General features: G+C 47.5%; 1 protein-coding gene across 3 annotated transcripts in view; it reads right to left on the bottom strand.

The window, feature by feature from the left end:
• The window catches only part of PTPRS (protein tyrosine phosphatase receptor type S), a 156,116-nt gene that overhangs the window by 63,802 nt on the left and 79,963 nt on the right, over positions 1-12,351 (bottom strand). For all 3 annotated transcript variants that reach the window (XM_056845473.1, XM_056845474.1, XM_056845472.1), the window contains exons 11-13: positions 9,304-9,421; positions 2,068-2,658; positions 1,280-1,377 (exon numbers count right to left, since the gene is read on the bottom strand). In XM_056845473.1, the coding sequence (XP_056701451.1) occupies positions 1,280-1,377; positions 2,068-2,658; positions 9,304-9,421 (807 nt within the window). The remainder of the gene's footprint in view (positions 1-1,279; positions 1,378-2,067; positions 2,659-9,303; positions 9,422-12,351) is intronic.

Genomic DNA, 12,351 nt, shown 5'->3' with positions numbered 1-12,351 from the left:
CAGTTCAGGCTTGATTTGATCTAAAACCCACTGATTTGTTTTTTTGGCAGTCCACGGTATCATAGTCATAAACTTTATTAAATGTCACAGATTAAATTAAAAACAAACTACAATTTTACAGATTGTACATAATCTACAGGACATCACACTTTGCTGAATAGTGGTCCCAATCCCACCCCCGTAACCCTAAAATTCTCCCCTTGTTGAGAAAGCATGCACTAGGAAGACCACCTAAGTGAAAAGCAAAACACAAATGAAACACACACCCTGGCCCGTTTTGTAATGATTGGTGTTTGTCTAGACACTGTCTGTAAAATCCATCTTCTGCCATTCTATCACACTCCAGTGTGACCACGGAGCAGAACCCAAATAAAGCTATGCAGAGGAAAGGACAGGAGTATGATTCGAGTCCTCGGATCCGTTCCTCTTCATAGTGGAAGAAGAAGAGTTGGTTTTTATACCCCGATTTTCTCTACCTTTTTAAGAAGTCCCACAGTGGCTTGCAATCGCCTTCCCTTCCTCTCCCCACAACAGGCACCTTGTGAGGTAGGTGGAGTTGAAAGAGTCCTGAGAGAACTGTGACTGGCCCAAGGTCACCCAGCAGGCTTCATGTGGAGGAGCGGGGAATCGAACCCAGTTCTCTTTTCTACTGCTATAGACAGACTTATCACGGCTACACATAGTGATCTATCTCCATGGAAGGCACCATATTTAGCCATACAGAATGGAAACGGGAGGGGTCGTGGCTCAGTGGTAGAGCCTCTGCTTGGCATGCAGAAGGCCCCAGGTTCAATCCCCAGCATCTCCAGTTAAAGGGACCAGGCAAGTAGGTGATGGGAAAGACCTCTATCTGAGGCCCTGGAGAGCCATGAAGAGGGGTCGTGGCTCAGTGGTACAGCCTCTGCTTGGCATGCAGAAGGTCCCAGGTTCAATCCCCAGCATCTCCAGTTCAAGGTACTAGGCAAGTAGGTGTTGTGAAAGACCTCTGCCTGAGACCCATGAGAGCCACTGTGGTCTGAGTAGACAATACTGACTTTGATCGACCAAGGGTCTGATTCTGTAGAAGGCAGCTTCATGTGTTCATGGGTTCAAATCCATCATCTGAAGTAGTGAGCTGTGGCTCACGAAAGCCCATACCCTGCCCGGAATTTTATAAGTCTTTAAGTTGCTACTGGGTCTGCCTCTTTTCGACTGCCAAAGACGGACTAACATGGCTACCCATCGCGATGTTCCTCCGCAGAAAATGCTAACTGGCATAATAATTCCCATATATCCTTACCCTGTACGGAATAGGAGAGTTGTAATTTTCGGGGAACTCCCATCCCAGGAGAACCGACGTCTTGGTGACCATCTTCACTTTGAAGTTCTTGGGCAGAACTGTGGGAAAGAAAGGCATTGAGGGAAAGAGGAGGAGGAGAGAACGGCAGGCGGATCCCACCGGTGTGACGACGTTTCTGCACACAGGTAGCTGTGCTCCCTTCCTGCCCTTCCGACACTTTCTAACCCCGAAACCAACCTTAATCACCAAACGGTTTGTGACGAGAGACCCTCCCCTCCCCTCCCCACTGACCCTCCCCTACTGCATTGCCAACAAAAATAGCTACACGGCTGCTGATTGGCTGCTGAGGAGAAAGAGTCTATGGATGAACCAAACTATTTGGAGAGACTTTAATTTTTTTTGGGGGGGGGGACACCTTTTTTCCTTCCCCCCGCCCTTTTTCGCCGCTTGCAAAACAAACAAAAAGAGAGAAAGAGAGAGAGAAAGAGAAAGCTGAGAAAAAGACTCTGCCCACCTGTGGTCGTGACCGCTCCGCCCAGCTGTCAATCAAGGAGGGGCTGTCTGGACTTGACTTTTGGAAGAAAGAGGAAAAGGGACTTACCTGTTGAAGGCAGAGAGAAGCGGTACGCCCTTTTCGGTTTGGGTTTTGTTTTTGTGTGTGTGGAAAATGTACTCACACGCCCGTTTTCCAACAAATGACTATCGGGTTATTTTATCGTGTATCTCTGCCTCCCGGTAGCGGCTCAGAGAACAAGGAGAGAGACAGAGGAGAAACCAGCGAGTCCTACCTTGGTCCAGAAGGAATGTCCGGTATTGGACAGTCGGGCTGAACGGCCCGGGGCCTTTACTGGTGTGGGCCCGGATTTTAACATCGTAGGCGGTGTTGGGCTTGAGGCCGTTCAACACGTACGAGTTCTCGGGAGACGGGGGGAGTTCTTTTTCCTGGGGGTTGCCGGAAGACCCGGCCTCCCGGTAGGCCACGGTATACTTGACGATCATCCCGTTCCTCTCAGCCATGACGGGGGGCAGCCAGTTGAACTGCAGCGACCTGGAGGTGACGTTGCTGGCCTCGAGGATTTGGGGGTAACCTTTGGGCGCGTCTTCCGGGATGGTGAGCTCCTGCAAGGCTTCCTCCCCGAAACCGGCCCGGCTTTTCACAGCCAGCTTGAAAACGTACGTGGCGCCCTTGTGGGTGTTGGTGGCGGTGTACTTATCCTCCTCGGCCGTAAACTCCAACGTGGCCAAGGGATCGATGTCTCTGCGGCCAAACTGCAGGCGGTACCCCAACACCTGGCCTTCCGCATCCAAGGGAGGTTCCCATTTCACAAGGAGGGTGTTTTCTTGAGTCTGGTGGACAGATAGGATTGGCTTCCCTGGGACTACAGAAAACAGAAGATATGAGGTTTCAAGGTTTTTGAAAAAAGAATCACCCTTCCAAAATGGCAGAATCTTGGAGATCGGCATTTAGCGGAATGTATATTTGTAGATCATTTGTAACATCCAAATCGCCAGATGTCATAGTCCCGCTGTACACTGCATTGGTCTGACTGCACCTGGAGTATTGTGTGCAGTTCTGGAGGCCTCACTTCAAAAAGGATGTGGACAGAATTGACGGGATGCAGAGGAGAGTGAGGAGGAGGATGGAGACCAAGCCCTACGAGGAAAGGCTGAGGGAGTTGGGAATGTTCAGTCTGGAGAAGAGAAGGTTGAGAGGGGACATGATTGCTCTCTTTAAGTATTTATGGGCTGTCACTTAGAGCCTGAGGAGGGCAGGGTTTGGGGAGGGGAGGGACTTTAATGCCACAGAGTCTAATTGCCAAACCAGCCATTTTCTCCAGGTGAACTGATCTCTATCGGCTGGAGATCAATTGTAATAGAAAAAGATCTTCTGCTATAACCTGGAGGTTATCAAAAAAATACCTCGTTTCAAAATACATATGCCAGCCGACTGACTAAGAGGTTACCCTATTCCTGCTACGTGACGGACGTCTCATTTATGACCTGCATGGAAGATTCCTGAGACTGAAGAAACCCTAGTGGTGAAATGGGTCTATTACCGGAAACCCGTCTAGCTGCATCTTTGTTGTACATTGCTGCTATTTCGTCGCTTTATTATGAATGTAGACATTGAATGATTGCATATCAGTTCTTTGCAATATGTATATTGCTTAAAGGTCCAGTTCATGTCAATCTGATCATTGCTCATATACTTCAACTGATATTAACCACACTCTGAGATGCTGGGTTTCTTGTGGAATATTATTATACATGCAAATTAATATAATTTGTATAATTACTTGTACAATGTGTGTGTGTGTGTGTGTGTGTGTAAAGTGCCATCAAGTCACAGCAGACTTATGGCGACCCCTTATGGGGTTTTCATGGCAAGAGACTAACAGAGGTGGTTTGCCAGTGCCTCCTCTGCACAGCAACCCTGGTAGTCCTTGGTGGTCTCCCATCCAAATACTAACCAGGGCTGACCCTGCTTAGCTTCTGAGATCTGACGAGATCAGGCTAGCCTGGGCCATCCAGGCTACTTGTACAATAGATTTCCATAATTCCACTCATTTGTGTTTCGTTTAGTCATCAGTGCTGTTTTCGCTCAGTACCTGGAGGTTGGCAACCCTAGGGTGGAGCCTGGGGAGGGCGGGGTCTGGAGAGGGGAGAGACTTTAATGCCATAGAGTCCAATTACCAAAGCGGCCATTTTCTCCAGGGGAACTGATCTCTATCGGCTGGAGATCAGTTGTAATAGCAGGAGATCTCCAGCTATTACCTGGAGGTTGGCAACCCTACCCACAATGCAGAATATCTTCTTCAGCAGAAACCACTGAAAAGAATTAACTCTGCTTCTTTGCGATCCTCCTATCCTCTTTCAGAGAAGATCTCTGAGCAGAGAGGATGTCAGGACATCGGCTGCTGATTTGAAAGATCTGAAAAGGCAAAAAAAATGTTCCCCCAAATGGGGAAAAAAACCCCTAGGTATTTGAAACCAGAGGTAATTGAGTTTTTGGGTAATAGCTTATCTGCTAGAGAAATAGCTCTTTAGTGATTCATGAGAATTCATTACTTGGCTATGACGAAAAGAGCTCTACGAAGAAGGAAGCAAGGAGAAAATAAATAAAAGGTTGACCCTGTATGAAGGTACAGGAGGATCAGGGCTTGGAGGGGGAGTGCCCCACAGGAAAAAGTGGGTATTTTTTTCTGGAGATGCCCCCCACAATGATCCTGGGAGTGTGTGTGCTATACAAGCAGTCAAGTAGCAGATTACCTTTCCGGGAATGCACCACTCCACTGCAAATATAAATGCATTTCCCCGCAAAAATATATATTTATATGCAATAAAAGCAGAAAGTCTTTTTAAAAACGGCAGCCTTCTTTTGATGCCCCCGCCCCCACTTCCTGGGTTTCTTTCTTTTTTCTAGTTAATCTGACTTTAGAGACAAATTGGCAAAAATATTCTTACTTGCCAAGATGCATTGAACTGATACCTTCTCTCTCTCTCTCTCGAATCTCAGTAAGTGCCCTAAAATACCCAAGCTAGCTTTTGCCAATACAAATATAGAGGAAACATTCATATAGTCATTATAGGTTTGTTCGGCCAGGAGAGAGGCATTTTAAAATCACTGGAAGAAAAACAGGTTTTGCTGGCTTACTAAAGTAAAAAATAAAGGTCCCCTGTGCAAGCACCGAGTCATTCATGACCCATGGGGTGACGTCACATCCCGACGTTTACTAGGCAGACTTTGTCTACGGGGTGGTTTGCCAGGACCTTCCCCAGACATCTTCCCTTTACCCCCAGCAAGCTGGGTACTCATTTCACCGACCTCAGAAGGATGGAAGGCTGAGTCAACCTTGAACCGGCTGCCTGAAACCAACTTCCGTCGGGATCGAACTCAGGTCGTGAGCAGAGCTTTTGACTGCAGTACTGCAGCTTACCGCTCTGCGCCACGGCTGGCTTACTTCTTCAGCTTTTTCCTCGCCACCATGACCATCAGGAGGATCTCTGAGGAAGCCCTTACTATGTGACTTTTATTTGCATATAAAATAAGTCTCCACGTGACTCATTATCAAAGGTTCTCAATAAGGGGAGACATGCTAGACGTCTATAAAACCATGCATGGTATGGAGAGAGCGGACAGGGAGAAGCTTTTCTCCCTCTCTCATAATACCAGAACGCAGGGTCATCTGCTGAAGCTGGAGGGGGAGAGATTCAAAACAGATAAAAGGAAGTGCTTCTTAACACAATGCATAGTTAAACTGTGGAACTCCCTGCCCCAGGATGGGGTGATGGCTGCCAACTTGGAAGGCCTTAAGAGGGGAGTGGGCATGTCCATGGAGGAGAGGGCTAGCCACGGCTACTAGTCAAAATGGATACTAGTCATGATGCATACCTATTCTCTCCAGGATCAGAGGAGCGTGCCTATCGTGCTTTGGAACACGGGCAAGATAATGCTGCTGCAGTTGTCTTGTTTGTGGGCTTCCTAAAGGCACCTGGGCCATGTCCGCACTGCACATTTGCAGCTCCGAATTCTGCGGGCTTTCCCCGCATGTTCCCGAAGGATTCCGAGGACGTCTCCAGAGTGCAATTTCGCCGCGTTAAGCGCATACGCTTATACAGCGAATTAAAAAAATAAAGCGTCCTCCACACCCGGTGCCTTTAAGTGGGAGCATGCAATGCGTGTTCCATCCACTTCCTGCTGCCAGCCAACCCCCGCACTCCCCTCGCCTCCCTTACTAACGCAGGACCAATCGCCGTCCTTGCTTGGAGCGCCGACTGGTCATGCATGGAGAGAGTGCCGGTCTGGGCTTATCAAATGCAGCGGAGAAAGGCGGCGCGGTGGGAACAGAAATTTAAACTCGTCTTGGATGCTTTCGTACTGGACGCATGTAAATTGCGAGGTAAGTTGCTGGTGCGTTCACGGGCCTGGTTGGTCACTGTGTGAACAGATTGCTGGACTTGGTGGGCCTTGGTCTGGTCCAGCATGGCTTTTCTTATGTTCTTATGATGGCTGCCAACTTGGAAGGCTTTAAGAGGGGAGTGGACATGTTCATGGAGGAGAGGGTACTAGTTAAAATGGATACTAGTCATGATGCATTCCTATTCTCTCCAGGATCAGAGGAGCATGCCTAATATATTAGGTGCTGTGGAACACAGTCAGGATGGTGCTGCTGCAGTCTTGTATGGGGGCTTCCTAGAGGCACCTGGTTGACCCCTGTGTGAACAGACTGCAGGACTTGATGGACCCGGGTCTGATACAGAATGGCCTTTCTTATGTTCTTAATAAGAGGAAGGATCAGCTAGGCAAAGGGCTTATTAAAATTCTCAGCTAGGCAAAAGGCTCACCTAAGCAAAGGCACATTAAAATTATCCTCGCCATGGTGACCACCACCAATTGGGAAAAACCCGGAGATTTTGGGGGTGGAGCCTGAGGGGGGTGGGGTATGGGGAGAGAAGGACTTCAATGCCATAGAGTCCCATTGCCAAAGCGGCCCTTTCCTCCAGGTGAACTGACCTCTGTTACCTGGGGATCAGTTGTAATAGCAGGAGATCTCCAGTCACCACCTGGAGGTTGGCAACCCTAGCTCTGGCTGAGGCCCATTACTGACCACAACTCTCCACTCCCTTTTGTCTACAGCTTGGCTTGTCCACAGGGGTGGAATTCATAAGGCAAATGGCTTTGGCCACCTGCAGTATGAGCAGCAGCAGAGGTTTTGGCCGAGCCCTTTGCTGAATCCTTTGGGGAAAAGGCCAGCCAGAAGAGCCATAAATAAACGCCTCTGCTTCTCACCTTTGCTGCTCAGTTCTGTTTGCCTGTCCCTACGGGCCAAGCAGCGTAAGAGAACACCTCTGCTGAAGTAGTTATTTGCTGTTCGCTCAAGGGAGGCTGCAAATGTTGTAATGAACAGGAAAACATTGCGTGTGCAACAACTGTAATTTCTCACGAGCCGAGCCACGGATCACTTCGCCATGGTCAGCCTTCGGCATCTGCCGAACAGCTTTTGGGCTGCGCCTCAGCTGTGGGTGTCGCAATTTAATTTCTTTCTGCCTTGCGAGCCAGCTTTTTCCATCGGTGCAACAGGTGAAAGCAATTCTCTCCCAGGGTCATGGATGGTCAAACCAGGTAATTAAAAAGCAGGGTGTGTGTGTTGGGGGGTGGATATTATGGACTTAAAAAGACACCAAATGGTAAGACTTGGGGTGCATCAACAGAGGCATAACATCCAGATTACAAGATGTCATCGTTCCACTGTATACTGCATTGGTCAGGCCGCACCTGGAGTATTGCGTGCAGTTCTGGAGGCCTCACTTCAAAGAGGATGTGGACAGAATCGAGCGGGCGCAGAGGAGAGTGACGAGGATGATCAGGGGCCAGGAGACCAAGCCCTGCGAGGAAAGGCTGAGGGAGTTGGGAATGTCCAGTCTGGAGGAGGTTGAGGGGGGACAGGATTGCTCTCTTGAAGTATTTGAAGGGCTGCCCCTTAGAGGAGGGCAGGGAGCTGTTCCTGTTGGCAGCAGAGGATAGGACTTGCAATAATGGGTTTAAATCGCGGGAGGAAAGGTACCAGCTGGATATTAGGCAAAACTTTTTCACAGTAAGAGTTGTTCAACAGTGGAATCAGCTCCCTAGGGAGGTGGTGAGCTTCCCCTCCCTGGCAGTCTTTAAGCAGAGGCTGGACAAGTACTTGTCAGGATTGCTCCAGGGAGATCCTGCATTAAGCAGGGGGTTGGACTTTATGGCCTGTATGGCCCCTTCCAACTCTATGATTCTATGATTCTACGGTAAAAAACATACAATGTTTATTTATAGACAAACATTGACCGTTTGTTTAAACCACTGTCTGGGGGGGGGGGAGAATGAGGACTCTCCTTGAACTGTGTGACAATGTACATGCATGAAATACTGTCGACCGCAGTGTGAAGTACAGTTTTATTATGAAAAAAATATAACACAACAATATAACACGACTAAGCCGCTTGCAAACAGTTGAAACGCTCGCTGGAAAACTGGCTCCATGCTCAGAACCGACAAGCAGAACACGAACCAAACTGGCGGACGTATTTCTATTTCTAGACCTTTAGATATTATATTTATCACATTTTCCCAATAAACTGTTGCTCTAGTACACTCCCACCACATATGGTAAAAATCTGCCTTATCCCTCTTACAAAACCAACATTTATTTGCGTCTTCCTTTAAGTTCGACATTTTCTGTATACTGATAGGAGATAGATGCTACATATATACCATTTTATATAGATTCTCTCTGATCGATAAACATATTGTGAAATTTAAACCTTTTGTGAGTATAAATTCCCGTTTGTCGTCATCCATCATCATACCCATGAATCCAGAAATAATCTGGAAATAAACTATTTACCAACTATGAATAAAAAACTTCTTGATGTATTCCTCCATATGGTAACATCAGCAAGGATAAATTTTGCCAGATGCTGTAAAGGAGCGAACTCTCCAAGCTTAAATAGTTGGTTCGACAAAGTAAGCGAGATCTATGTGTTGATTAAATTAACTTACTTTCAAAATAACAAAAAACATAAGAGGATTTGGATAGAATATGGAATCCCACTATATCCAGGGTGGAGAACACACTTAGAAGTTTAGATTCTCTTGGTGGTGGTTCATAAAGAGAGTGATTATTTAGAAAGTTATAGGTTTTATAGGTTTTGTAAGTACTGGTCGATGTTTGTTTGTTAAGAAGGTTGTTTTTTAATGTTGTATTACTGTGAATTTTAATAAATATAAAAAAAGTAGTAGGGGGTCACTGGGGGTGTGAGGAAGGAGGTAGGGGGTCACTGGGTGTGTGTGTGTGGGGGGAGGTAGTTGTGAATTTCCTGCATTGTGCAGGGGGTTGGACTAGATGACCCTGGTGGTCCCTTCCAACTCTACGATTCTATGGTCAAATGACCGTATTAATAAATTCTGATTCTGATGTTCTAAACAACTTCACTGTAATCCTTACAACCGCCCCGCGACAGCATTTGCATCCCCAGACTATTCTTACCTGCTCCCTTTGTCGTAGCCAGCTTGGGTTTGCTACGGGCACCGTCCCCTTTCATCGTATACGCGGCTACCGTGATCGAGTAGGTCGTCTCTGGCTGCAACCCAGCGATGACCATTTCCTGGAGACGAGAATCCAGAAACAGAGAGGTTTTTCCCCCTTCCACTCCTTCTTGAAATAAGAAGAGTTCAAATTAGCTGAAAAACTCTGAAGCATGCAGGGAACACAACACAAAGCAATCCTTTAGAGGGGGGGGGAGATGAGAAGGGGTAGGATAGCCAAAAAAATAAATAAAAAAAAACCAGTAGCGAGAGAACACGCACGCAGCTTGCTGTGAACAAACCTCTTTTTATGCAAAGCATGCAAGCCGACGGAGGAGTCTTCACTCATCCGTCTGCCTCTAAGATTTCCCTTCCTATCTCCACAAAAAACGCTTCTGCCATCAAAAAGCTCACCGGCCTCTTCAAAGGGCCCTTCTCCACCCTCTTAAATCTCCCCTCAAAAATGTGCAGCTGCAAACAGATTAAAGCACTCCCCCCCTCCCCACACACCAGCCACTCTCTTCAAGAGGATGGAGGAGCCTTTCATTGTGGTATGAGATGTGTTCTCCTTGCTGTCAGGCTAGCGCACAAGACGCCGTGTTCTGGCTGCATTCGCACCCAGGCCTTGGTGCTATGTCCCTTCCGAGTAAAGAAGGCCACGCCTGCGCTAAGCTGAACGTGTGACGGTGGAGCCCTGCAGCATTTCCCCCAGACGTGTCACCTTGCCCTAAAAGGCAGGCACGGGGTTCCAGCATGGAGTTTTGGGGAAAGGGGGTAATGATTCCCCCAATAACATAGCCTTTATTACAAATACTGCTCCCCTACACCAGTGTGGTATAGTGGTTAAGAGTGGTGGACTCTAATCTGGAGAACCGGGGTTGATCCCCCACTCCTCTACATAAGCAGGCAGACTCTAATCTGGAGACCCGGGTTTGATTCCCCACTTCTCCACATGAGCGGCGGACTCTAATCTGGAGAACTGGGTTGGTTTCCCCACTTCTCCACATGAGCAGTAGACTCTAATCTGGTAAACTGGGTTTGATTCCCCAATCCTCCACATGAACAGCGGACTCTAATCTGGTAAACTGGGTTTGATTCCCCAATCCTCCACATGAACAGCGAACTCTAATCTGGAGAGCCGGGTTGGTTTCCCCACTTCTCCACTTGAGCAGCGGACTCTAATCTGGTAAACTGGGTTTGATTCCCCAATCCTCCACATGAACAGCGGACTCTAATCTGGAGAGCCGGGGTTGATTCCCGGCTCTTCCACATAAGCAGGCGGACTCTAATCTGGAGAACCAGGTTTGATTCCCCCCTCCTACAAATGAAGCCTGCTGTGCTAGTCACAGTTCTCTTAGAGCTCTCTCAGCCTCACCTACCTTACAAGGTATCTGTTGTGAAGAGAGGAAGGGAAGGTGATTCTAAACTGGTTTGATTCTCCTTAAAAGGTAGAGAAAATCGGCATATAAAAACCAACTCCTCTTCTACTACTTTAAACCCCCATGCAGGGAAAAAGATGGGCAAAATAGGGGTACCTGCCCCCCCCCTCCCCGGTTCAGGCTTAAAGCTGTTCAGATTAACGCCTTTTCATTAGGAAAAAGTGCATGGGGTAGAAGTAAAATCCCAGCTCTGGATCCATATTTCTCTTCCTGTGTGAGTGCTTCTTAGAGCTAAGTGACTATCTCAGTGTCAAGTAGCCTGGTTTTGGTTTATATCAAACCGCAACCTTCTTTAAAAATGAGAGATTTAATAGAGATCCTTTGGAGAGAGTGTGGGGCCTGGTAAGAAATTGAACCTTCCTCTCTTTAAACAAATGACTTCCTTTCCTCTTTCTGGGTCTGACTGAGAATGCCCGAGTGGAGATGATACAACTGGTTGTGCCCAAAGTCCTCCCCGGGATCAGAACCATGAACCTAATGAAGGTTCCTCCTTTCTAAGAAACTATAATGGTGGAAAGGCCAAAGGAAATTAAGAAGCTGCTAATTGCCTGCTTGCATTTTTATTTTCAGTGACCTTTTCTACACTGCTACCCACTTATACATAATGAGGAGCCTGAATGTGTGTTGTGCGTGTGTGTGTTAAGTGCCGTCAAGTCGCTTCCGACTCCCGGTGACCCTATGAATGAAAGTCCTCCAAAACGTCCTATCTTTGACAGCCTTGCTCAAATCTTGCAAATTGAGGGCCGTGGCTTCCTTTATACAGTCCATCCATCTCTGGTTGGGTCTTCCTCTTTTTCTGCTGCCCTCAACTTTTCCTAGCATGATGGTCTTTTCCAGTGACTCTTGTCTTCTCATAATGTGGCCAAAGTACGACAGCCTCAGTTTAGTCATTTTAGTTTCTAGGGTTAGCTCAGGCTTGATTTGATCTTGAACCCACTGATTTGTTTTTTTGGCAGCCCACAGTATCCGTAACACTCTCCTCCAACACCATATGTCAAAGGAATCTATTTTCTTCCTATCAGCTTTCTTCATTGTCCAGCTTTCACACCCATGCATAGTAACAGGGAACACGATGGCCTGAATTAACCTAATCTTGGTGGCCAGTGACACATCCTTACACTCCAGAATCTTTTCTAGCTCCTTCATGGCTGCCCTTCCCAGTCTCAACCTCCTTCTGATTTCTTGGCTGCAGTCTCCCTTTTGGTTGAGGATGGAGCCAAGGAATAGAAAGAATGCGTGTTACACTGTGTTTACTATGGTCAACGGCAATGAGAAAATAACCTGTTCTTAGGTTATTAGGCAAAAGGAATATCAGTGAGCCGAGGAGAGGCATAACATTAAATGCCTCACAGAAACACAGAGCTGGAGGGAGAAGATACGTCTCCAGACACAACTGCAGTCAGCGCGACTTGGCAGTCAAGAGCGGCTAGCGCCCTTGGGCTCACCATAGCCCCTCTAAGGTAACACCATCTCAGACATGAAGCTGCCTTCTACTGAATCAGACCCTTGGTCCATCAAAGTCAGTATTGTCTACTCAGACCGGCAGCAGCTCTCTGGGTTCTCAGGCAGGG

The sequence above is a fragment of the Euleptes europaea genome, chromosome 2 (assembly GCF_029931775.1).
Source record: "Euleptes europaea isolate rEulEur1 chromosome 2, rEulEur1.hap1, whole genome shotgun sequence".
Classification (NCBI taxonomy): Eukaryota; Metazoa; Chordata; class Lepidosauria; order Squamata; family Sphaerodactylidae; genus Euleptes; species Euleptes europaea.
This window is presented reverse-complemented; position numbering and strand designations above follow the sequence as displayed.